Source organism: Endocarpon pusillum (genome assembly GCF_000464535.1).
Source record: "Endocarpon pusillum Z07020 unplaced genomic scaffold C713005, whole genome shotgun sequence".
Classification (NCBI taxonomy): domain Eukaryota; kingdom Fungi; phylum Ascomycota; class Eurotiomycetes; order Verrucariales; family Verrucariaceae; genus Endocarpon; species Endocarpon pusillum.
This window is the reverse complement of record NW_006913556.1, coordinates 70,282-93,955: the sequence shown is the minus strand read 5'-3', so window position 1 is coordinate 93,955 and position 23,674 is coordinate 70,282. Positions and strand designations below refer to the sequence as shown.

Below are 23,674 nucleotides of genomic sequence, written 5' to 3'. Positions count from 1 at the left end.
CGCCACCAGGTTCGAGCCGCTCGACAGGATGCTCAGCACGAAGAACAGCGTGCCGAGCGAGCCTTCGGCCAGGCCGAATTTGACGTGCAGCCAGTAGGTGATCCAGGAGGCGGGCGTGAGGCCCGAGGCGATGCTGTCGATGGCGAAGAGGAGGCAGAGCTTGGTGAGGATGGATTGGGATTCTGGGGAGAGAGGGGGGAGGAGCGATTTCGGTCCTTGGAGGATGGTGGGGGTGGTGCTTGGTTTCTGGGTGGGTGAGTCGTCGTGGTCTCTGTGCGGAGAGCTTGGAGTCGGGGTGGTGACAGCGCCGTTTTGCTGTTCTGCCAGGAGTGGGCGTGTCTCGCCGTTGGCGGTTGGCTTTGGAGCGGAGGGTCTGCCGTGCTCGGCGGCCGGGGTGAGAATGAGTGATAGCCCGAACTTGACGAGACCGAGGACGGCGTACGCCCAGAAGAGGACCCGATACGACTCCAGCGCCGTCCAGCCACGGTGCATCTGCAGACTCTGCGTAGCCCAACCACACGAGATGGTTCCGCCCGCGGTACCAGCCGAGCCAAAGAGGATATACCAAGCCAGAACGCTGCTGCGCTCGTTCGACGAGATCAATTGAGAGATGGTCGACTCTTCAATGGCTTTGAACGGGCCTATCTCGCTTCCGCTGCCATGCCATTAGCCCTAGTTAGCCCGATATGGAAACTCGTGGAAGCGAGATATTTATCACCTCGGACTGATGACGCCCAAAACACTGGCAGCCACCAAGACCCAATAGTTGCTACACGTGGCAAACACGATCCCGCTGGCCGTCATGAGCAACGACCCCAGCCCCAACATGCGCCTCCTCCCAATGCCATCCGCAATGACGGTCAAGATCAGACTGATCACCACGTCTCCGAGCAGGGTCAGAGTCATAAACAGCCCGATCTTGGGCTCCGAGATCCCGAGGCTGGATAGGTAGAGTGCGAGGATGACCGTCGCTCCGCCATAGGCAAACATGCGCACTAGCCGTTGGAGGCATAGTATCTTGGTGTCGCGAGGTGAGTTGGTGAGTGCTTTGAGGCCGATCTCGGCGTAGAAACGTTGGAGGAGAGAAGGCATTTTCGCCTTCGTTTCAGGCGGACGGTGGTGAAGTGTGGCGGATGGCTGGCCATTGTGGTGGAAAGATTGGTGAAGCAGGTTGGCGCTGTTGCATCATTCAGGGCAGTGCTCTGGATTTGTGTCATCGTTGCCAAGCTAAAACGGCGGCAAGGCGGAGGATGAATGCAGGGGATGTCTTGTGATTTTGTCAGGCTCCAGGCATTATCGTGGGTGCCTGTTGGTGCCTGCTCGTGCCTGGAACTCCAAAGGGGATCTGCATTGGCAGTCAGTGAGGGGTACATCAATTAAGTGTGGTTTGAAACCCATCGGGGCTGTCCTTTTGGCGGAGTGGTTGATGTGTCCCCTTTCTTTGGCCACGCGTCCCTTAGCTTGAAAAGGATCATAGATTCGAAACTACATCTCACGTGTTACATAATGTATCATACATATCTCTAGACCCAACCAAAGTACTATTGTATCAAGACCGGCAGCAGGCGGCGTATGCATCCGACCTGGAGGAGCGGAAATCGGCCCCTGATGGTGCCCTCAACCACCCTTGACCCGTTTGATGAGTGGGATATGATTATATCTATAACTAGTGTGATAACGCCATCCTAGCGCTGTCGCTGATATCGAGGTCTAGGACAATCAGGGCTGATATGCCACATTTGCCTGTCATCTATCCTCGCTCGTACTTGCTCTCGCCCTTGTCTTCGTTCACTCATGCTGCCTGCCTGTATGTATGCGGTCGACTGTGCGGAGACTGATGGATGGGAAGCAGGTGCACGTCGGCTGTACACCCGTGCAGTGGCATCAGATCTAGATACCATCTCCGCTTTGGAAAAGTTTGATGGGTGACGCAACCAGTGCATTTGGCTCCAGGACCGTTGGCAGAACGCCGGCTGCCGTTGTCAAAGAAGAAAATTCTATGCAGAGCCGGAAATGCATGTGTGGAGAACGTGGTGAAATTCGATCAGCCAGTGGGAAGCCTCTTCGGTCCTGGAAGTAGCCAGGTCCATCACCAGTTTCAATGCAATTGCTGAACCGACATGATATGGAAGAGCCCAACCCGCTATTCAACCATATCGCAATCTTTATTCCTGCTATCCGACTGAGCATGATCGGTAGGCCCATGCAGCCCTGCTCGATGCGTGACAAATACACAAGACAACCACGAAGCCATCAAGACACTTGATGGCCCGGTACCATACAGCCTTAAGCGTCTTTACTCGCATCAACACCGTGTCTTGCGATCTTTTCTGAGCGTTGAATCGCTACCCCTATGGCCAGTAGGCTGAAAAGTAGAGTAGTAAACGCAGGCCGGCCAGCTCTTTTAAATTTTTGACACTGTCGCTTGTTTGTCCTCGGGAGCTGTGAATATCACTCGTCAACACGATTTTCCTCGCTCTTCTGCTTGCATCTTGTGAGCAACAAAGGCACTCAGCCATGGCTGGCGAATCCTAAGGTGGAATAGAACCTCAAACTATAAGTAATGATTGGATGATCAACCAACCTCCTATGCTGCCGAGAATGGTAGCCAAGACGATTGTGTTGCCTTCCCAAGTCAAAATTAAATAGGCAACAATACCAACAGCTATTTCCTTTTTTCTGGCTATCGCTCTCCGGGACTTCCAATCGGGATCAATATCGAAGGGAGGATGGAGACGAATATCATCTTCTTGGTTGGGTGGCTTAGGAATAGCTCCCAGTGGCACTGATAGCGATAGACCTACAGGGCGATGATCAGATGTTTCTAATTGGGGCAGCACGTCGTATTTGTGCACTCTGATTTTCTTTTGCATCCACACGGGTGATTCGAGATAAAGGATGCGGTCACACCAGCTTGGCCACCGGTGTCTGGCCCAATTCCAGTCACTGGAGCCGTTGGATGCTAGAAGTTTGTAAGTTGGTGGAAACTTGATCTCCGCTTCAGACAGCCCATGTAAGGTATTCCCAAGTTTGCGCTGCTGAAGCAGTTGATCATTTTCTAGTAGCATCATGAAGTGGTTCTGGTTATCCGCCTCATCTGTCGGTTGAGGGAACTTCTCAAAATCTGACTCCTTGGGTTTCGTCTCCGAAACACGGTAGTTGAGGTCTCCTGCCACGAACAAATGCGACCTTGGACTGTACATGCCGAGTTCTGAACCATCTCCATGTGGAAGGCCTTGTAAAAGAGGTGCGTCCTCATCTTGCTCGTCACGCGTGGCTCTGACATTATTGGTGAATACCAGACGCTTCACAATGTTCCTCCAGTCTTCGTTCCTGCGTAGCATTGCGTTTTCCATTGGCGCAATGTGTGCTGCGACAAACGTCAACTGTGTCTCCGAATACACGAGACGGATCCCCACGGCTCCTTTATTGCCCAGTTCCTGTACACCCACGCCGACACCAGCTGTTTGTATAGATGATATATTGGTAGGATCCTTGGCAAAAATCATGATAGCCGTCATCCCAAGGTTGCGCGAGATAACATGAGCATGACCTTTGGCCGCAAGCTTGACCGCTTCCCGGATGGCATCAAAATAGGGAGTCAGAAAGGAGCCACCCAGGAATGAGTATGCGATTGGTGCAATTTCTTGCAGCGATATGACGAGGATGTCAGGAGTCGGCACGTCTTGTGGGAAGGCATCAAGAATGTGCGGACCGAATTGATGAGCCTGTACAAGCGTACGAGCGCAGTTGAAGGTCACGAGGTAAAGACTGATATTGGCCATAGCTCTGTGAGCCTAGAGGTCTCTCTTATCGGTTCATGGTGATGCTTCAAAGCCACTGCGATGGGTGGGCAATTGCCGGGTCCCCGATTGGGTAATATCTTTCTTGAACGTGTGGCTATTTCATTGGAATAGACCACGTGCGCAGCGCTCAAAAAAGGGAGTTCGTATGGTACGGTACGGTGCTAAATCACCATCGTCAGAGCAGTTTCGGCAGAAATGCCAGGTACTATCTTCCATTCATGTTTGATAGAAAAGTAGGAAAATAATGTGGTGCTCTGGTAGTAACTAACTTACTACGTAAAGAGATATGTTGCCAAGAGGCGAGAGACTTAGTGAGAACCAGACTGTCTTCAGCTTAAAGTTGTTGGGACTTGAATGATTCTCGATTGATAAAGTGCACTTAGATTTCTCAATCACAGAAGAGGTAGCAACTATAAGTGCTGTTATTCAAGATTCTATTGGAAGGTGTGCTACGAAATGGAGGATTCGCAATCCCACCCGGTGTGACCAGGACCATTAACTAGATCGTCTTCGACTGAGAACAATCAGAACGACCGCAGAACTCGCCTGAGAGAAAGATCTTCCTCTTTAGTTGTGTGATGCTTGTGAAATAGAGTAATTGTGCGACCTAGGTATCAACGTCCCACGCTGAAGGTATTTGGTGTCAAGACCCCATTAGGATCGGCAAGTCGCCTTGCCTTGCGAAGCCTCTCGTACTTATCTCTGTCCTCGTAATAGTGACTCCAGCTCGCATCTAGGTCCAAGCTGCCATACGAGCCCCACAGCACACGTTTGTCCTGCTTGCTGAATTTGCCATTTGGTCCTATTCCCTCCGTGTCGTTAATCCTGTGCCACTCTTCAGCGGTCTTCTTGGCCTTGTCACCCTCATAGAAGCAGTCAAGGGTGCAGCAAACGCTGGAGTCTCTCCAACTGAAAGCAGTCCCATTGTCCCTATTGGTGAAGAACTTGGAGTTTCTGCCGCCGAAGCACTGTAGCTGTGCGGACAGCCAGCATTCATTGTCATCCGGCTTCACGATCGCGTCGATGCGCCCCGCCACCCACTTAGCCCATCCATCGGCACCAAGTGTCCTTGAGTTGGTCACGTGAGTGCGCTTGATGTATGGATGGTCGAACTCTCGCACGTTCCGGAAGATCCAGTCACCGGTGAGCTCGGACATGCTCTTTTCTCTTGACTTGAGGTGGAACAGTGAATCCTTTCTTATCCGATCAAACCACCTCATGTCAGGAACATCGGTCTTGCTGAATGGCACCCATTGTGCATACACGACGATCATACGCGGCCAGAAGGGAATGTCGTCATCGCCGTAAAGCTCAGGATGCTCTTCTCTCATCTTTCCATCTATCTCCGGAAATACGTCCAGGAGCTTGCATGATGAGCTAAGCACGCTGACACAGTAGTCGTAATTGCGAGGGAAGTTTTCGTTGTCTGACATCTCTACCAGGATGTCGAGCAGATTCTCCAACGTCTTACGATTGTACCAATATATCGACTTCACGCCTCGAGAGCCTTGGTAGTCCCGATCACGGTGGACGGTGATTGTGAAATGTGTGATCACACACAGATTTCCAGGGCTACCACCGAGAATGGCATAGAACAAGTCTGGATCACTCTTTTTCGTTACTTCTCTGAAGTTGCCGGCGTGGTCGACTACCTCAAGCGATACGACGTGGTCGCCAAAGAGGCCGAAGCTGCGACCCAGTTGCCCATACCCGCCCGTCTGGACGTGGCCTCCAAGGTGTACGTGGACGCACTGTCCGTGTGGCACGAACACCTCGTGTTTCTTTAGGTACGCATTGAAAGATCCCAGACTCCAGCTGACGCTCGTACGGACAAATGCTTGCCCATCCTTTTCAAAGAAGCGGCGGTCCTCGTCCGCTCGGAAAGTCTTGTTCAAATCCAGCTGAATGTTTGCACCATGCGTAGAGGATGCTCCACTGTACTGATGTCCTCCGGTCCTGATGGCCACTGCAATTTTCTTCGAATTGGCGTACTTCAGTGCTAATGCGATGTCGTTCTTATTGTGAGGATAGATGATCAGCTGTGGATCCATGCGCCTTTCTTTTTCGTAACTGGACGTCGCATATTGGTACTTGCGATCCTCATACTCCTCTGTACCTCTTATATACTGGTTGCCTGTTACCCCGGTAATGGTGGCCATGATGTCGATCTTACTGCACTGTCAAAATGAAATGCCGAACACTGTATCAATATATATACCTATCCGTATGATCTTGTCTAAGATCGGATCGCTGTCCAGTGGCGGGCTGAGATTTCATCTTTGCCATGAACCTTACCTTTCTGATCGTAGGCGGTCGAACCTGAGTCAACGTGCAGCTAGCCATGTGAAAACGGTGGCAATGAAGCACAAAATAGATGAATGACCACAGACTCGCTCCTGAGGTGGCTAATACAAGGTGACATTGGAGCTGAGTCAATACGGGTTAAGCAGGAGCATCGAATCCAATCCGATCAGACAAGAATCTTGCTCCTCCTTCCGTCCCGTACCACATTGGGGGCCTTGCTCTCATCGGCTCCGTTGTTGATCCTTAACAACATGTGGGACCAAAAATGACCGTGGCCTTCGGAGCGACCGTACGTACTCGAGTAAGAAACTGGCTTATGTCTGACACTGACACCACACCTTAGATCCATCCGAACCATGTGAAAAGTACCTGTCAAAAGCTGCGAGCCAGTGAAAAACCGAAGTAATGAGTAGAGGATGCGCCGGGTTAAGCGGCTGAAGACCTGTAGTGGTAGATGTTTCGATGTCAGCACGAGATACTACGGTACCTGGCTGAGGTATTCTTAGCACGGCGCTAGTATTTATCCCTCAAAACAGCTGCTGTACTCCGTACATGGCCGTTAGGCCCACAAAGATATAGCTGTACTGTATCAAATGAATTGTGTGGCTGTTGATAGGAGAAGCTTCAGGAAAGTGCGGTAGCGACGTATCTGATACTAGCAGCTCTTAGCACCGTGCTGGGGATACATACTAAGGTACTTACGTACTACTATGGTAGGAGGCATATTAAATGTAACCCCCGCTCTAGTAACAGCTTGTAACGCCAAGATAGAACGCCACAAAATCGCTCGATTAGGACTGATCCACCATGCATCCCATTGGCATCCATAACTCCCTGGCATCTTGCTGGCATTGATTGATTTGTTGTAGTTGTAGAATAAGATAGAATCGATTGAGAAAGTTTAACGCGTCGAACGCGGTAAATGACCCCCTAGGGTGGTACGTTATTTGTACAAGCGCGGTAAGGGCACCTGTATGAAGGTTGTTAATAACAATTTTACTAGTGGAGAGGGTTACATTTAATATGCCTCCTACCGTAGTACGTATGTCTCCTACCGTAGTGATCAACCAGTTACACCAAGAGGGAAAATTCCGAACTTAGTAACTACTGGGCTACTACCTCATATCTAGAATCACAAACGCACATGGGAGCTGAAGAACGCCACCAAGCCACGGCTGCAACCGTGCAAGAAGAGCGGACTATGCCATTCTTCAATCAGTTGATCATTGCAGCCCACTCCATGCTTCAAGGGTCAGCCAGACATCAAAATTGGAAATGTTTTCCTTACCGACTCGATCTGACTACACCCATTCCTATGCCTTCTACCAGGCAGCCACGAACTTCAGTCAAGTCTAATTCCATTGTCTACGTAAGCTAGGTCAAGGCATCTACACAGTCCTTCAATCGGTCTTCCAGCTCTCCGTATCGCTTGCCCTTCTCCACCATTGTCCCATTGGTAGGGTCATCGGTAATCTCCGTTTTCCAGCCTCCTACACCTCTTACATAGTACTTCATCCTTTTGCCATCCTCCGATGTAACACCAGCGCAGCTTGTTCGCACTTTACGCAGCCTTTCCCCTGCATTTGCCCGCATTCATCATGCCACCTAGCGTTAGCCATGGTCCCGGTGCTATTCGGTAGCGGAGTATCAGATAGACATCAAATACGAGAGTCAAAAAAAGGACCGAGAGCCCGGCTCCTGTCGCCCACTGCCAGAAAAGTCTGGGCCCAGAGCCGTACACGTACCAGCCAATATGGAGTCAGTGGGGGGTACATCAATTAAGTGTGGTTCGAAACCCACAAGCGCTGTCCTTTTGGTGGAGTAGTTGATGTGTCCCTTTTCTTGTGGTAGGATGTGGTTTTCTCTACGGCCAAGGCCGTCATGTTCCAATTCGCGCTAGTGATCAGAGACTGCATGACTAATGCAACAGCAGACGTAAGACTATCGATCTCGGTTTCGAACCCCAACCTTTAACTTCATAGGTTCCAGGCCGCGAAAACGAGGTGCTCTGCGAATGAGCTTCCTGGCAGCAGGCCATCAAGACATGGAAGCATCAATGAGAACCGCTCGGCTAAGCGCCGAAGATTTAGAACTTCGGTTGCAGAGGGTAGATACGTGGGAAATGTATCAGCCGTGGGGTTTAGACTATTATAATTCACGCCGTCTAGGCCGGGATACGCCAGCCAGAAATCAAGTGGAAAGAGTACTTGTTGCAACCTTAGAGCGCAATATGCGCCGGTGGAATTCTACTTTGCATCCGAGGCGATCTGGAAGTCCAAGTATGCGTTTGAGCTCGAAGGCTCAGAAACCTGTACGAGAGTTGTACCAGCGCTGAGATTTGCTACTGGACCTGGATTACACCAGGTCGTTAGCATTCGAACAATGAGATGGAGGTTCCCATCATTGCCGCGGAAACCCTCGCATGTATGGGACCAGTCTCCTTCGTATGGTTGTATGTGTCAATGATAGCAAACCCTTGAATCGAAATTGATTGAACCATTGAAGCGGATGTATTCGTGTAAACAGCTGTAGCATATGCAAATTTCCATTCGCATACGACCTGCCTGGCGGCTTAGAGTAGGTGTTGTCGAGTAGGTTGAGCATAACATACCTGGACGCCGAGGCCAGTGCAAGCGTAGACCCAAGGGAACCGCTTCTGACCTTTTTTAGTCCTGTGTACTGGTAGTCCACCCGATCGATAGACGTCAAATTCATTCGAGGCATCGTCAACGTCATCAAAGCATCATTCAATTTGAATTTGGGCCATAAGTCTGGAAACCGCCAAGCTTTAGGAAGTCCGACAGTGTTCATTGCAGCGGCTTGAAGCAGAAAACAGATGGAGACCACCAGGGTAACGCAGAACCGAGGATAGCTAGCACGATTGAGGCATGGCCTGCCGAACAGATGGCACCTTTCGATGAAGCTTGCAATTGCGATCCACGGCTTCAACAATTGTTCCTTCGTTTCGAAATCAATAGGATACACACTCCAGTTGGGCCGTTGTCCGATGACTTTCGTGCCATGCGCAGGGTGATGACCAACAAAGCTATGTGCTCGATGACGTTGTGACCTGGTAATCCAAGACCTTATTGATGACACCAAGAACTGCTAATTGAGTGTCTGGCCGGACTTGCGAGCCCCATATTGTGCCCGCTCTCAATGTCCAGAGCTGCCTTTTGCATCCAAGAATGATAGCGCTGTTCAAACTGTTAGTGATCCACAGCCTCAAGAAGCTGGAGGCAGACCGACGCGGTGAGGATGGTAATAGTAACGCATCTTAACACCGAAGGAGCTAAGAAATCTCTTCTTTTTGCCTGCAGTTGATATATTACCTTCTTGTTTAGTGGATTAGTCTTGCTCAATGATGAAATTTGAGAAGACATCTTTCCAGATGCTCTGAAGGATGTCGAGGGTGAAGAATATAAATGAGTTCATGTTTCTCACTCTTCAATCCGTCCATCATGAAGCATACGTACCCTTCATGCCGCTACCGATACTTGCTTTCAAGGTCTCAGCCTGACCCGTTCGTCCTCTTGGGGATTGAAGGATTGAGGAGTGCGTCTGTTTCGATCAGTAGCATCTGTACCAGCGAGTGTCGTGGGCGGCACGTATCGCCAACTTGCATACAATGCATGCTTCACAAGATGTACCAGGATTTTCTCCAATCGAAACTCGGTCCTTTATTGATCTGAATCTGCATGCTTTAACATGTGCTCATTGCTGCCTCCTCTGCTGCACAAACATTTCTAAAACCCGGCTCTTCCTCGCCCGAAGCAAGGTGAACAGATTGAGATAAGGGTTGACAGCGATAGGTAGAGAAAGGGCCTGAGGTGGGCAAAGCATGTTGACCATTTTCCATAACAGGACCCATAACAGGACAAAGAAGCGTGCAGAGACAACACCACGGGTGATTGACGACCTTTGAGGAATCGTAGCCGGTGAGAATTCAGGTTGGTCTCGCTTCTCTCGCAAGGATTCACATCCAACTTCATTGTGCATGTGTTAGACTAATTGCCAGAATGCAGGCGTTCTCAATGCGGTCTTGGTGAGATATCTTGGTACCAGTAACTTTGGCAAACATCAAAAAGCAATCATCGCATAAGCTACTATCCAGTTTACAAGAACAAGGCTCAATTTGGGCATTGATAAGGTGAAACATTGAAAATGTGTAGCGAAGTAGGGTCAGCAATGGATTGGCTACTCTGAAGCACGCGATCAATGCTCTTTCATCATGGTCTATCCTTTCCACAAACAATGCACAAGTCAGGACGAGTTAGCAATGACTGCTCAGACAAGTCCCGTCCCATGGGCGGCCTAACTTAACTTGATTTCAACTCGAGATCAGGTGGGGGAGCAATGCGTATGCAAGCATAACGGAATGGCGTTCCGCGCTCGCTGACTCAGGAATGACAGTACATGAACTGCCTTCTAGAATACGAACGTCCATTGATAATCACTTACTACGCATGTAATCACATAAGTACACTCATTTCCAACGTTTTATGTGTTCTCTCGTTCATCATTCAAAAGTCTGTTCTTGAATGCAACCACTAAACGCCAAGCCCGCCGCCCTATTACTCCTTAATACTGGGCTTCTTGGGATCGTGATAGCCGTTCTACTACTCCACTCCCCTTGCCCTATGATCGACTTGGCTTCCTTCATATCCAGAGCACAGGGCATTAAAACCTCTTTACTCGGAGCCACAGAACTCTCTAGACATTTTCTGCGCTCAGCCCAAACCAAACTCTCTCCTCAAGGCCATATCCCACCTCATACCACAATGACGGCTCAGAAAACACCCATCTACTTCCTCTCCCACGGCGGCCCGCAGACTTGCCACACCCCCACCCACCCCGTCTACCCACAATTGCAATCCATCGGCCGCGAAATCTCCAACACCAGTGCGAAACCAGTCGCCATCGTCGTCTTCTCCGCGCACTGGCAATCCTCCTCCGGACCAAATACCATCGAGGTGAACACATCCGATCAGCCGTTACCGCTCATCTACGATTTCTACGGATTTCCAGACCACTATTACAAGACCAAGTTTCCGTACCGGGCATCGGGCAAGGTCAGTCAGCGGGTGATGAACGTATTAAACGAAGGTGGAGTGAAGGCGGTGGGGGTCGAAAGGGGACTGGATCATGGAGTGTGGGTGCCGTTTAAGGTTGTCTTTGAGGGGCTTGAGAAGGAGATGCCCCCAATTGTGCAAGTAAGTCTTTTTGGGGCGGAGGATGCGGAGGAGCATCTTCGGCTGGGAAGGGTGGTGGCAAGGTTGAGGGAGGAGAATATTTTGATCGTGGTAAGTGGAATGGCTGTCCATAACCTGAGGGATATGTGGGTCACGATCAAAGATCCGAAGCCATTGTCCTATACGGCTAGTTTTGATGAGGCGTTGAGGGAGGCGGTAGAGAGCGAACCGGGGAGCGATAGGGATGCGAAAATGAAGGAACTGGTGAAGAGGACTGATGTCAAGAGAGCCCATCCGACGTTGGAGCACCTGTTGCCAATTCATGTTGGGGTTGGGGCGGCGGGCAGCGATAGAGGGAAGAGGTTATGGACGATGGGAGAGGGCAGTCTGAGCTGGGCGCAATTCAGGTTCGGAGAGGTGCGTTCAGGATAATGAATTAGCTCGATATCTTTCAATATATACACAGCGCAGTGTAGGACACGAGGTAGAGATATCATGAGAGCTCCGTTTTGACCAGACTAGTGACCCTATCCTCGATTTCCTTGTCCGATAGTCCTGCGGGAAAACTGTCAGCTTTTTACGGCCCACACCATCTGAAGCGTGCCCTACCTGATAACGATTCTGACCTCTCCTTACCACGTCCTATAGCAGATCAGTTATGCAGAGAAGCAAGCCCAAGCTACCCACCATATCTCGTCCATATCTTTGGCTCGGTATCCGTTGCTTCTCTTATCAGGATCGGAATATGCGGATTGTGCTTCTTCATAGTAGGATATGCTCGCTTCAGGAACGATCTGATCAATTGTGTATCATGTCAGCATGGTGCTTGAGGAGTAGAGAAGCTCTTGTGGATGATGAGGGCAATACCTTGCCGCGTCGCTTGCTGGCGAGGAATGACAGAGGTGGAATCGGACCTCTCTCAGGCCCGAGGTGAAGGCATATTTGGCAGCCATGATTGTAGTGAGGAGACTTCGTCCTGGCACCAGCTGCCTGCGACTGCAACCAAATCAACTTGAAGCTCCATCCATTTCTTGGCAATGTCGGAAACAGTCATCTCGCTAGCGGCCTCTCGGACTGCGGAGTTATCGTCTATCCCAATTATCCCACTCTCTCCCCAACAGAGTAGGAGAAGTTTCAACTATAGACCTCAGCAAAACTCTTCTCTTCTCCTCTCCTAATCCTTAGATCCTCATCATCCCTCTACAGTCCGCCATGCCCTCCTCTTCCCCCCTCCGCCTCCTCTTCACCCGAACTCACCAATTCACCACCTTTCGTGCCCCATTCCTCCTCCGCCAGCAGCGCAACCAGATCTTCCGGCGGTATCAGCAAACCGTCGCGGGAACTCCAACCGTCGAGGGCGCTCCAGGCGCAAAGCAGAGTATCTTACAGCGATTATGGACGAGTGAAGTCGGGCTTAAGACGGTGCACTTTTGGTTAGCAGGGACACCTTATCCCCTCTCATACCCTTTTCCAAATCTGCCAGCCATTCCTTGGGGGTCGAACAATGTTTGGGGTTTGAATGTATGCTGATATCCAATGGTGGGTGAAACAGGGCACCGGTAATGAAATGGGCCATCCTCCTCGCGGGCGTCAGCGACTTCTTCCGTCCCGCAGACAAGCTCTCCCTGACGCAGAATCTGGCGTTGACAGCTACGGGGAGTATTTGGACGAGGTGGTGCTTCATCATCAAACCCAAGAACTATCTGTACGATTACTCTCACCTTCCTATCTTTCCGAATTTTATCTCTTTCCTACTTCCGGACTCGATACTACCGCTCGACGAATTTAGACATTAGGCTGACCTATTATTTCCTGTTTCGTGAGACAGATTAGCAGCAGTGAATTTCTGCGTCGCGATCGTGGCGTCTGTCCAAGTGAGTCGGATTCTGGCATACAGGGCGAGTGTGAAAGGGTCGAAAGCGGGGGCGCTGGAGGAGAGCAAGGAGGAGATAAGAAGCGCAGCGAAAGGGGTGAAAGAGGATGTAAAGAAGGTGGTTCCATAGAACAATTCGGGTATAGGGAGTTGGAGCATCATTGATAGCTACGGGGAACACAATCGAGGCCAGGATTCAGTGACCCAAGGATGGACAGACTATACTTGTAGAGATCGAAGATACCGCTGGTCCACTCTCGAAACTAGGGTGCAGAGGGCACTACACGAAGTCTTACATGAACACTTGGAAACCGAGCATCCACAGTGGAACAGTCAAACAGAAAATAGTGGACAATTGCTCCGATTCGAGCTTGCGGCTAGAACGTTGCCCGTCTCCCTCTTCCCATAAGTCTCCAGTACCAGCCGAAATTAATATGCCAAAGTGCGCAACACATATTTCCTCCGTAACACAACAACCCATTTTTCAAAAGGCATCGAGCATAACCTATCGCTTTGGCCCGCACACAAACAGCGCAGCCCAGAACCGTGACATACTCCGAATCCATTATTCTCACCATCAAAAGTTGTTGACTGAATTCAAACCTCCAACCGCATTGCGCCGTTTGCATCCATGCGTTTTGTTCCCTTTCCAACAAAGCCATTCAATGCAATATCAACCGTCTCCATATAGCCGCAATTTGGAAAGGAATAAATAATCATTTCTTCTCCGGAGCACCCTTCTGTGCCTTGTTTTTGTTGTCTCCGGTGTCCTCGTAGTCTCCACCCCTGGCCTCATAGCGGCGGGCCATCTCGCCGGCTTTCCATGCTGACCAGGAGCCTGCGCCTCCGCCTGATGTGCCAAATATGTTAGGGCTATTCATTCATTCGAGACTGGTTTTGTAGAGGTAATGCATTGTGTGTGTGTAATCCATTGTGTATGGGGCACAGGGTCCAGGTCGGAGCTGAGGCTTGTTTTCCTGGGAAAGGAGTGAAAGGAAAGGGAAAACAGCATGATAGCAGTAAGAACTTCATAGTGGATATGCTAGGCTTCATAGAATGATATCTTGGAAATCAGAAAGATATGTAAAGTAGAGCTCACCTTTCTCCTCGGCCTTGACTTCCTCCTTGACCTCCTCCCTTAGCTCAGGATCTGTTGGGGTGCCTTTACTGGATGGCATCTTCCTGTTCACTTTCTGCGTGTTGAGCGACAAAGCTCCACCCGCACTCTTCCTCTGGCGCTGTCCTTTCTCCGATCTCTCTGTCTGTGACCCAGCAGCAGCAGAATAATGTCTATTCAAGATATCCGAGAGATGATCCCTGGCCGTACGAATGCCAGTGGACGAAGAATTTCGATGAAACGAAGGGAAGCGTTGCATTAGATTAAATAGTGACGAAAGAGTGAGCAGGGAAATATGAGCTATGAAAAAGGTGGAGAGTGTGACAGGTACAAGGCTGGACTAGAACCTCATGGACTGGTCATAGATGTTCCTTTGCGCACGATCTGCAGGTACAGGGTACGAGGAAGACAAGAAGACTTAAGGGGGAAATGATGATCTGAAGTGTGAAATATGGTAAGATCTGGCTATGCTTGCTGGACGATGCACGAGTACCTGCATACAGCCGAATCCGGGGATCTCATCTTTATCTACTTTCATGATGTAATTATCCCCTAACGTCGTGACCAGTCCCGACGGCGCCTGACTTTGTACTCCAGGAAACGGTCCCGCATTGGGTAATGATGAAATGTTGAAACTTGGCCTTCACCAAAATGCCGTGTGGGATGATGCTGCAGTTGTTAGGCATGCAACAGGTGATGTCGAGATCTCGATCTCACTGGTCGTGAACAGGCAGGACGCTAAGATCTTGTGGCACTGCAGGTCGACGCATAAGCGTTAATGCTCATTGCGTCAATTTTAAATGGAGAGAGGGAGGGGGGTGATCATCCGTCACAAGGCTGTGAAATTCAGCGAGCATGTCTAACGTCTTGAGAATGATACATTGTTCAAGGGTGAAGGCACAATTGTGGTGATGCTCTGAATTGTTGGAGGATTGTATTCTTGATGATCAAACTGGGGGAACTCGACTTCAGCTAAGGGTCTATCCCCTGCCCGCGGATGGCTTCTTATTACTGTGGAGATCACAAAGTGTTTTAGTCTAGATTCTCTAGAGAACGAATCTAAGGGTTTAATGCTCTAAAGGGCTCTATCTTAGGAAGAAAAAAACACCTTTGCTACACACAGATTCCAGTGGATTGTAACCAGCCTGAAATAATGTCTATTTCTAGAGTGTGTTCATATCGCCAATACAGATTGAAGTGCTGAGGCGCAATGAAGGAGCCATGGAGTTCGCCGGCAGGTTGAATAGTTAAAAGCAGGCTAGAGAATGACTACAGCAGTACGGAGGAGCCTCCAGCTGACCTTAACTTGTGGATGCAGGCAATGTGCCTTTGAAGGCATTCTTTACCATATACTTAGTTTTGTTCAGGACTCCGTACGATATTGGGTGCCTAACTTAGTACATACCACATCTACTTCACGAGGCAAGTTCATTTGGTGACCAGCTGCGACTTGAGAAATTCAGTCAAGCCGGGGACTGGGCGCTTCGAGTTGAGCGACTGACAATGCTTCTCGTGCACAAGTAGACGTATCCTATTGTATGACGATACTACATACAGCCTGCTTCGTGCTGCAGTACGTGATCCATCATTAACCCAGTGATCGAGCTAATAGATTCCTTGAAGCATAGAGAAACGTATTGTACATACTTCGTCAGTTTATCCCCATAAGGATCCAGGCTTGAAAGTAGGCGGAAATGATATGCTTGATCCCCTGGCAGATGAGCGCTAACTTAGGCTCAGCAACCGAGGAGCAGAATAACCACCAATCCATTCGATCCTATCCAAGGACAGATCACATAACTGTGCATTCACCTTCGTTCTGCCTGTTGAACGCCGACCGTGAAACTCTTGTCTTACTCATCTTCGCGCCGCCTCTCTTCAAATCTTCTAGGCGCTGTCGAGCTTTAGGAAAGTTTTGTGCTAGAGCATTGATCAGTCAGAACAGCTGCAATGGACCGGAGAACACTTACAAGCAGCCCTCCAGTACCACTTTTTAGCCTCGTCCAGGTTAGCAGTACAGCCTATGCCAACCTCGGTGAAATAACCCATCGCATATTCCGCCTTCGCTAATCTCGAATTCGCTGCCTTTCTTGCCCAAAGGTAGGCCTCGGTATCGCTTTGCTGTAGGATGCCTTCAGAGCCAGTGAGATACCACCCACTCAACGCCAGTTCAGATTGGTGCTCTCCCTGTGCCGCAGCTCTCGTATACCACCCAATACTCTGCCGAGGGTCGATCTGACATCCTAACATACCATATTCGTAGGCCGAGCCAAGTCGAAATTGTGAAAACTTGTATCCTAATTCCGCAGCTTGCGTGAACAGCTGTCGGGCATAATTCTCATCCTTGACAATCGAATCGCTTGGCGAGGCATTCTCATACAACAGCCCCAGTTCATGCAGTGCATGCGGATTCTCCTTGTCCGCCTGCTTCGCTGCGCGCTCGAGCCAAGAAACTGCTTCTCTCGGATTCCTCGGCTGTCCGAGCAAGCCCTTCAAGAGAATAATGCCAAATTTGTACGTCGCAGGCGTGTCCCCCATCGATGCCGCCCGTTTGTACCAGTGCATCGCTTTGATCGGGTCTCTTCGCGTCCCTCCGCCCTCTTCATTGCCCATCTCGCAGCAGACAGCAACTCTATAAGCTGCCTGAGCATGACCCGCTTTTGCGGCAGACGTATAGAGACGAAAGGCTTCTTTGGGGTCCACCTGCAGTCCTAGCGACCCTTGCCCGTAGCATTCCGCAAGATAAAACATAGCATCCGGGTATCCCTGGTGCACTAATTTTTTCAGGTATTTATGAGCGTCAAAGATATATCTCTCTTTATTCTTTTGCGCCGTCTTGGCGTCTGCTTTCCCTCCCTCGTTTGATATTGTGGAGGCGGCTTCGACTAACTTTTTAGCCAGAGTCAGGGCTGCCTTGTGGTCATTTGGGTTGTTCTTGATGGTTTGTAGCAGGAGGTTCAAATCATATGCAGTCACTGCTGGTGGCTTTTCTTCTTGCAATGTTGTCGCCATCGTATCTGAATTCTTTGGTGGTGGCAGATAGGGGTTGGGATGCCCTTGGATTGTAGCAGGCGAAGCAACTGAAGCTTCCTGCAATAAGCCTGGGCGGACGGGTACGGGATGAGCAGGCAGCGCATCAGGGTTAGTTGAAGCCGAGTTTTTTCTTGTGTCGTACTGCCTCGATGGAGGCGGATGAGCAGAATTCGGAGACTGACTTCTTTGCTGTTGCAACGCGTTGAAGGGGTCCTGGCGGGTGTCTATCTGCGCTGGGTACTGCCTTTGTTCTCGATAGAACTGTTGTGTATCTTGTGAAGGTCGCTGATTGAATCTGCCTGGTACTTCGCCTGGATAGCCTCGTTGAGGACTAGAACCACCTTTGTACTCTTCCATGCCATAATCGTAAGCTGGATCACGATTGGCGGAACGACTTTGACTTCTGGATGGGTACTGCTGCGTATCACTAGTGCTACGATATTGAGCTTGTTGTGTGATAGCACCACCGTACCTTTCTGCGTTGCTTACTGATTGGGTTTGCTCGTAGCCTTGTTTGTTAGGATGCTGATCATCTATAAGTCGGCTTTGGGGTGCAGAATAGGGCCCGGCCATCGGACTAGGTGCCTTGTAAGATTGCGATGACGCTTGCTTGTAGCTAGCCTGGAATTGTTGCTGGTTCGTGTATTGAGTGTTGCGACTATCCGTTGGCAGGTCAAAGGTAAACCCCGCAAAGCTTGGTCGATCTCCTTGATCAAGTTGAAAGTCAGGTTGAGACTGACTTCTGGGCAATCCCGCACCACTGACTGGAGCTTGATATGTGGCCTTTTGATAGGCTGGCTTTGTATTTTCGGTCTGCACATGCAAAGGATCCTCGGTTCTCTCGTTTGCAGATGGTGAGATAGCGTCGAAGTTTGGCATCTCAGGAGAGGTCAAGGCATTCCGGGCAGAACTCATTGAATTCTCTCTAGGCTGTTGAGTGATAGCTGGACCTGGGACTGGACTGATTGGAGCTGGCACGTAATTGTACGGTTCCGGTGGGCCACTTTTGTTGCCCGAGAGCTTCCTACTATTTTGGGAAAGTGGATTCCTCTGCAATTTCCTTCCGGTCATTCCTCCAGCGGCATTATCTGGCAAAGTCATGCTTCGTTGTGATTGTTGCAATCTAGGAGCAGGCTCTCCTTGAAAGCTTGCAATTGATCGATCCGACCCCAGAGGGTTGAGAGGGGGTCTGACTGGCCTCTGGCCTTCACTGAAGTTTCTCTGGTTCGATGTTGCAATATTTCGTAGCTCTGCAGATCGATCGATAGGAGACATCGCATGAGGTGAAGAGAAACCAGGACTGTTAAGCTGTGGTTCTGGTCTTCGATGACCTTGGGAAGTATGAGGTCTAGGGTTATCACCCTTTCTGTGACTTTGTGAAGTTTGGGGCCGGGTGTCAAGTTGATCTGTCATCTTCATCTTTGACATATCCTTGTCCAAGCTGGAGTGCTTCTTCTTGTCATCCTTCTTCTTGGGGTTGAAGACAGGAAACGGGTTGTCCCACGCAACAACTACTGGAGAAACCGTTGCTGGCAGGATTCGTTCTCGAGCTATTACGTGACTGTCAGCAGCATTTCGAAGCAGACAAATATCCACTTACACTTAGATTTAGCTTTCAGATCCATCTGCGGCGGTCGTTGTTTCTCTTTGCCTTGCCGTTCTCTTGTATCCTGCCGCCGTTCCGTTTGACCATTTAAAGGTTGACCTTGACTTCTGTAACGAGGATCATATTGGTATTGTTGGTGCGACTGCGGCTGATCGTAGGGCTGGCCATATGTTTGACTATAGCCTTGCTGTGGTTGAAGATATGCATCCTCTCCGTGTTGATTGCGACGGGCGTATTGTTCATATTGGTCGCCTGCTGGTTGAGAATAGTCCCAGTCTCCATAGCTCTGTCCTTCTTGCTGATAGCCAGCCTCGTAGTACTGTCCACTATCATTTGACCAATCGTTCAGTTGTGGTTGTCCTTGATATTGGCCTCGAGATGGTTGCGGCGGCATGCGTTGATTGTACTCGTTATGAGTCATAATGTCGCATGAAAAACCCGCAGTAGCAAAGGGCAGCTCTTGGTTGTTATATCAAGTAACTCATGGTGAAAATAGATGTGAAGGTCGGACAGCGGAAGGTAGAGTAAAGCCGCGACGAGGATACCGGCTCAGCTTGTATCTTGTCATTTGTGGTCTGCGCGACTTACACAGCTCACAGCTTACAAGTGGTAAGAAAGAGACACCCTTCGAGTTGTGAAGGCTGGACAACACACCAGGTCTGAAGCAGGATTGCAATTTCCCTGCGTCAGACATGCAGGGGCGTACCGCCTTCAATGTCCAAGATTTTACGTGAAGTTCGTCTGCACCAACTTCTTGTGACTCGATGCTTGCCTTCCAAATCTACAACAGTCAATGAAGAGTTCAGACCTCGACTTGAAGCGGCGGCTGTACATTTCCATTTGCATTATTCGCGCAGGCCGAAACTTCAACGGTGCCCTACTAAGCCTCGCCAATTGCCTCCCAGGCCCGGGGTGGTCAAGACTGAAAGCCAAGGAATAGTAGCCGCATGCAGCCCCGCTAATATCTTCCACTAACTTCGTTACTTCAAATTGTTAACCTGAAGGCCTACTATCTTGTCATGGCAGATGGTGAAGACCGTCAAATATGGTCACGTTTTCTACCTGGGATGGTATTGCATTGTTCATGGTCTTCCTACCTTCGTATATCATCAATGTGAAGGCATTGTCATTAATATATCCATCACTTCAACAGAGAATCTTAATTCGACATAACACCGACCCCCCAGCACAGTCGATTGTGGTCTGAAACAGCTTTCAGAGAACAACGCTGCCTTGTTAAATCTATTCAAAAAGCATTGTTATCTTTACGTCTGCAATCTATTAGCTCTAGGTACAGAGATACAAACAACGTCACAGCAGTCTCTTGAGATCCTTCTGTCTACGGTAAACTGTACTATTACGAGATCCAAACAGCTCTAGTATAATAACCATCCTTCGCTTAGCAAGATGCCCAAACAACAAGGCAGAGAGAGACGACAGATTGCCTATTTCGCTTCCCATGTTCCAAGTCATGCAGTTTCATTGAGTATCAGGTACGAAGCCTGCCGAGAAGATTCCGCTTCCTTGCAAGCAGTAGCAGGGCATGAAAGTCGATATCTTCTCCGCATCACGGTACTGCGGTCAAAATGATACATGCCCCTCATTGGTTAGAGCGGAACGCAGCCGAAGACCTTGTGCTTCTGGGTTCTGCTATCTACGAGCGCTGGCGCCAAATACATCTTCACTATGACTTTTCTGTTTGCGCACTTCAAGTTGCTTACCATATCTGGATAGAAGCCTCGATTGTCTAGTGTAGCTAGTACATTTTCTTGCCTTGAAAGCTCTCAGATACAGTAGACATGTTTGTCTTCGGACACTTACCCGTCCACGACTTTCTTTTCAGACCTCCACGGTGATAGCAATCTCAATATCCCCAAACCCCTTAGCCTGCCTAACATTCACCAGGTTCTTTGAGGCGAGGGTAAGGACATGTAGGAAAGCTTGCGCTGCCACCACTCTCGTGTGCTCCGTTGGCGGAAGCAGGCCCTCGAACGTCGCTGACCGTCTCAGCTTTTCACCCTCCTCGTCTTGCTCTTTTTCTGCGGTAGGTTCTCTCGCTTGAATCTGCGCATCGAGAAAATCAAGAAAATTTCGAGACTCGGAATCCAGGGCAGCCGCAACCCACTGGCTCTGTGCTGCGGTCTGTGTATCGACCGCTGCCGCTGGACCATAGAGCTGGAAGTCCTCATTCTCATCCCCTGACGGCAACAGTTCACCGCCAAGCATTTCATTATCATCCCCTACGAGGGCACTGCTCGTTACGAGTCGCTCTCGGTCTGGTGTACTAATGATGCTGAGGCGTTGAGAGAGTGGGACGGGAAGACCATGGCCTTGTAGCGGACTAGCTGTGGTGAGTCGTGATACGCGCCTGGAGAGGGCTGATGGTGGACCGAGCTCAAAACCTCGACCGGGGGCTCCGACGCTAGAGGTCATTCCTCCTGCAGCACTTCCGAATGGGTGAATGGAGCCCTGTCGTGAAGCGGAGAATGAATCCCATGGCATTTGTAAGGAACGTCTTTCGGGGAGCTCTTCTTGAGCAGCTCGTCCTACCTCAACATCCTGACAGATCTGTCAGCACTACATGACCGTTGAGGACAATAAAGGTAACTTACCATCTCATCACCGCCAACGAAGATCTCGTCATCATGCCCAGCCAGACTAAGATCCTGATCGCCAAGACCGCGGCCTACTCGCTCTCCCTCTTCTTCCCTAGCACGCACACGTCTCTCTTCTTCTTCTTCTGCCGAATTTGTGGTTGATGGGCTCCTGGCATGCTTTGTACCCGCTGTCGACATATCTCTCCCTGTCAGAGCAGCCAGCAAGGTCAATCCACTAAACATCTGCAATGGGCCGGGAGCATGATCCTGACCAAGACCGCACCCAACTCGCCCAATCCCCTGTCCCGTGACCCAGTACTCCGCGTTCTTTTTGGCTTGATGTACCAGCTTATATGGGTGTTTGGCATCAACCACCTGCCGCATGTTATCGAGATAGTTCTCATTCCATTGTCTCAGTTCATCATTGGTCAATCCCGGCCTTTCATCCGAGCCAAGAGTTTTTGGCGCACGAGCACGTTTATGTGGTGCTGATAGCGCTGTCGAAGACAGCTCTTCTTCTACAGGCTGAACAGGTGACGCAGTGGTTGGAGAACGCGTGGTCTCAACCTGGCCTACTAGTTGACGAGGAGAGACCCGCTGTGCTTCGGGAAGTACATGCTCATCTTCACCAAATGCCAATATACCGTCGTCAAAGCCCAGGTTCTGTCCAATGCCTGTGGCAGTAGGCTGCGGTATGGACGGCAGACGAACCTTTTCAGTAGCTAGTCGCCCTTCTGCGTGCTCCTGCCGTACTCTTGCACTGATTGCAGAATCCGTCCCAACGCGACTCACGGGAATATCTCCACCCGACGCGACGACCGCATCGGATTTCGAGGCGTCGGCCGTTTCGATCATATTCCCATGCTCATCAAATTCCCAGCCCACATTAAGAATGCCACTGTCTTCTTCGAGGATAGATGGAATAGTGGCTCTGCTCTCACTCTTTCCTACCGAACTCAAGCCCGCTGTCAAGTCAAGATCAAAGCCGCCTACACGAGCCCCGAGAGATATGTCACCAGAGGGCAACTCGAGAGCAGGCTCTTCGGATCCATGTTCTTCGTCTGCCAAATGGCTGGATCGACTTGAAATCAGGGATGGTGGGGACATAAGGCTCGAGTGGCGAGAAGTTTCCAGTGGCATGTCGAAGCCTGACAGATCGAAGTCCAAATTTAGCTCTGGCATGAAAGCAGGGTCGTCTGGCAGATTGAGTTGGTCGGGTCTGTGCAAGGTGAGCAATCTTCAGTGCAGCGTGGTGACCATGAAAGTAGACTCACTTCGCTCTCCCTACCTCTGGGTCAAGAGATAGTTCCTTGATGACCATCGAAACGCCTCGGACCTTGTCACGAAAGGCTTGTGTGTCGGCAAGGACATAACCACATTGCTGTGAGTAAACTCGTGCCACGCCATATCTAAGTAAAGTGCATGTCAGTCTACGCTCACAGGTGAGGGGATATAAGGCAAAGCGCACAGCAAATTTCCCTGCAGACGCAGGGCCATAGGCGCGTCAGGATTCTGAATCGTGTCGCAGGCTTTATTGACGTCGACATCAAGAATTTTCTTGCGCGTCACAGTCTTTAGGGACGACCTGGAGCCAAGCGTGGCGACTAACCTGCTCCTGTCAGTCCAATGAAGGCGGTATTGGCTGGTAAACTTACCACACAGTGGCAACACCGTGCTCCCGGCTCGTCAGGACTACGACATTAGGGACACGTCTGTCAACAAAGATGCCACAAGAAATTTATAACGACGGAAACTTACTAGCGTGACTGTAGAACATGACGCGAAGAGGGGATAGTAATAGAGGGTGCTATTGATGGACCAGACAAATTTGAGATAGAAAATAACACACTGAGAGAGACACGAGTCGAGATGAATACGTGTTGGCAGAATCGGGATGATAGACCATGATGAGATGTACGAGAGAAGCACAGAGTAAAGGTGCAAGCTAGCACGTAGTTTTCAATGAGCTGGTGGCCTTCTCCACATTTTTGGTCTTTAGATTCTCAGTCCAATCTAGAAAGTCGTCTCGAAGTCGACCTCCGTCTGATCTGATCATGATCTCTGGAGCACTCCCAGCTGACCAGTGCACGCTTGGCAGCATACTTGGCAAAACTGGCGACGTACTTACTACAAGGCAGTAGCCATA

The 23,674-nt window shown here is 50.0% G+C and overlaps 6 protein-coding genes across 6 annotated transcripts; 2 read left to right on the top strand and 4 right to left on the bottom strand.

Annotated features, from left to right (window-relative positions):
- Positions 1 to 2,549: 2,549 nt before the first annotated feature.
- EPUS_04156 (uncharacterized protein) lies at positions 2,550 to 3,785 on the bottom strand (the record flags this gene model as incomplete). Its single annotated transcript, XM_007788150.1, has 1 exon — positions 2,550 to 3,785. The coding sequence occupies one exon, from the start codon at positions 3,783 to 3,785 to the stop codon at positions 2,550 to 2,552; it is 1,236 nt and encodes a 411-aa protein (XP_007786340.1).
- A 635-nt stretch (positions 3,786 to 4,420) lies between these two features.
- On the bottom strand, positions 4,421 to 5,965 carry EPUS_04155 (uncharacterized protein; the record flags this gene model as incomplete). Its single annotated transcript, XM_007788149.1, has 1 exon — positions 4,421 to 5,965. The coding sequence occupies one exon, from the start codon at positions 5,963 to 5,965 to the stop codon at positions 4,421 to 4,423; it is 1,545 nt and encodes a 514-aa protein (XP_007786339.1).
- Positions 5,966 to 10,891: 4,926 nt separating this feature from the next.
- On the top strand, positions 10,892 to 11,734 carry EPUS_04154 (uncharacterized protein; the record flags this gene model as incomplete). The annotated part of the gene is made up of 1 exon (XM_007788148.1): positions 10,892 to 11,734. The coding sequence occupies one exon, from the start codon at positions 10,892 to 10,894 to the stop codon at positions 11,732 to 11,734; it is 843 nt and encodes a 280-aa protein (XP_007786338.1).
- Positions 11,735 to 12,514: 780 nt separating this feature from the next.
- On the top strand, positions 12,515 to 13,305 carry EPUS_04153 (uncharacterized protein; the record flags this gene model as incomplete). Its single annotated transcript, XM_007788147.1, has 3 exons — positions 12,515 to 12,735; positions 12,855 to 13,007; positions 13,131 to 13,305. The coding sequence occupies 3 exons, from the start codon at positions 12,515 to 12,517 to the stop codon at positions 13,303 to 13,305; spliced, it is 549 nt and encodes a 182-aa protein (XP_007786337.1).
- Positions 13,306 to 13,891: 586 nt separating this feature from the next.
- Positions 13,892 to 19,352, bottom strand: EPUS_04152 (uncharacterized protein; the record flags this gene model as incomplete). Its single annotated transcript, XM_007788146.1, has 5 exons — positions 13,892 to 14,025; positions 14,275 to 14,433; positions 16,150 to 16,212; positions 16,263 to 18,875; positions 18,926 to 19,352. The coding sequence occupies 5 exons, from the start codon at positions 19,350 to 19,352 to the stop codon at positions 13,892 to 13,894; spliced, it is 3,396 nt and encodes a 1,131-aa protein (XP_007786336.1).
- A 1,418-nt stretch (positions 19,353 to 20,770) lies between these two features.
- EPUS_04151 (uncharacterized protein) lies at positions 20,771 to 23,305 on the bottom strand (the record flags this gene model as incomplete). The annotated part of the gene is made up of 6 exons (XM_007788145.1): positions 20,771 to 21,490; positions 21,544 to 22,747; positions 22,803 to 22,937; positions 22,997 to 23,137; positions 23,184 to 23,220; positions 23,287 to 23,305. The coding sequence occupies 6 exons, from the start codon at positions 23,303 to 23,305 to the stop codon at positions 20,771 to 20,773; spliced, it is 2,256 nt and encodes a 751-aa protein (XP_007786335.1).
- Positions 23,306 to 23,674: the final 369 nt, after the last annotated feature.